The 1,407-nt window shown below is 51.7% G+C and overlaps 1 protein-coding gene across 1 annotated transcript; it reads left to right on the top strand.

Moving 5' to 3' along the window:
• Positions 1–603: 603 nt before the first annotated feature.
• On the top strand, positions 604–1,119 carry SLC10A4 (solute carrier family 10 member 4; the record flags this gene model as incomplete). The annotated part of the gene is made up of 1 exon (XM_010177476.1): positions 604–1,119. A coding segment is annotated over one exon (516 nt), but the record flags the coding sequence as incomplete, so codon positions are not given.
• Between the last annotated feature and the right edge of the window lie 288 nt (positions 1,120–1,407).

Here is a 1,407-nt window from a genome sequence, read left to right as displayed (position 1 = left end):
ATCTGGGAAAGGGGATGAGATGTGGGGACGCAGGAACCTTTCTGGTCCCTTCACACCTATAGTAGCTTCACACAGGCATATTCCACTCTCTAGGTGGAATATAAAGACATATAGTCTTGGTATAAAATGGTGGGATGGAGATAGAAAGCGAGGGGAAGGGCAGGTTACCCCCCCAGCGCAGGGGAAGGAGAGCAGCACAGTGCTGCACCCCAGGAGGCAGCCCGGGCCCTGAGCAGAGGCATTCCCTGGCATCCTGCTCCCCCCACTCCCACTGCATACAGGGCCGGCAAAACCAACCCGCAGGCAAGGCAACACATCCTTAAAACATGAAAACAAAACGAGCTTAATTATGAAAGGGAAAGCGAGGTACAAGCCCTGGCTCTCTATTTTCCCAGCAAGTCACCCCAAAGCAAAATAACGGAAAGCTATCCCAGCCCCTTCCTTTCCCGGGGTATGATCAACCACCACCGAAGTCCTGAGCCAGGAGCAAACCCGGGAAGGGCAGCGCAACCACGGTTTGCAATTGAAGCCTTTACCTGCTGTAATTATCCTTTCAAACTAATAACCCCTGTGTTGTTTATCAATGTCTGTATCTGTTGCCAGATTTCCCTGTGGTCCCTCTTGGTGACTCTGGTGATCCTGTTCATCCTGACCGGGACCATGCTGGGCCCAGACCTGATGGCACATATTCCTGCGTCTGTCTATGCCATTGCGGTGCTGATGCCTCTAGCGGGGTATGCCTTGGGATATGGCTTAGCCACGGTCTTTAAAATGCCCCCACACTGCAGGAGAACAGTGTCTTTGGAAACAGGGTGCCAAAACGTCCAGCTCTGCACCGCCATCCTAAAACTCACCTTCCCCCCAGAGCTCATAGGGAGCATGTACATGTTTCCCTTGCTTTACGCGCTTTTTCAGTCGGCAGAAGCGGGACTCTTTGTGCTGGTGTACAAGATGTACGGGAGAGACAGCTACAAACAAGATACACTCGGTGAAGAGGAAGACACGGATATTTCCTACAAGAAACTGAAGGAAGAGGAGGTGGCTGATACTTCGTACGGCACAGTGACCACAGAGGAGCACAACTCCGCTGAGATGGAGCTGACACAGACGGCGCTTTAGGTGAGATAAGGAGGTGACACCCGGAGACATGCGATGTGTGTTGTGCTTGCGACCAGGCTGAGGCCATGCTCGCCGCTGCGCAAGCGGAGCTGCTCAGCCTCCATCCTTTCTCCAGCTGCTCCCGTTGTACAAAGTGATGTGTGTTTATTACTATGACAGTTGTATTTCCTCAAAAATACATAAGAAAAAAAAATGTAAAACCCAAAAAAGTATCACTGCGATGCAAACCAGTAACCATACAACTTCACGCAAGGAGGCTCCTGCCCACCCGAGTGCAACAGGAATGGG

The sequence above is a fragment of the Antrostomus carolinensis genome, unplaced genomic scaffold, assembly GCF_000700745.2.
Source record: "Antrostomus carolinensis isolate BGI_N321 unplaced genomic scaffold, ASM70074v2 Scaffold27521, whole genome shotgun sequence".
NCBI lineage: Eukaryota > Metazoa > Chordata > Aves > Caprimulgiformes > Caprimulgidae > Antrostomus > Antrostomus carolinensis.
Note: the sequence above shows the minus strand (reverse complement) of the source record. Positions and strands in the feature narration are given on the sequence as shown.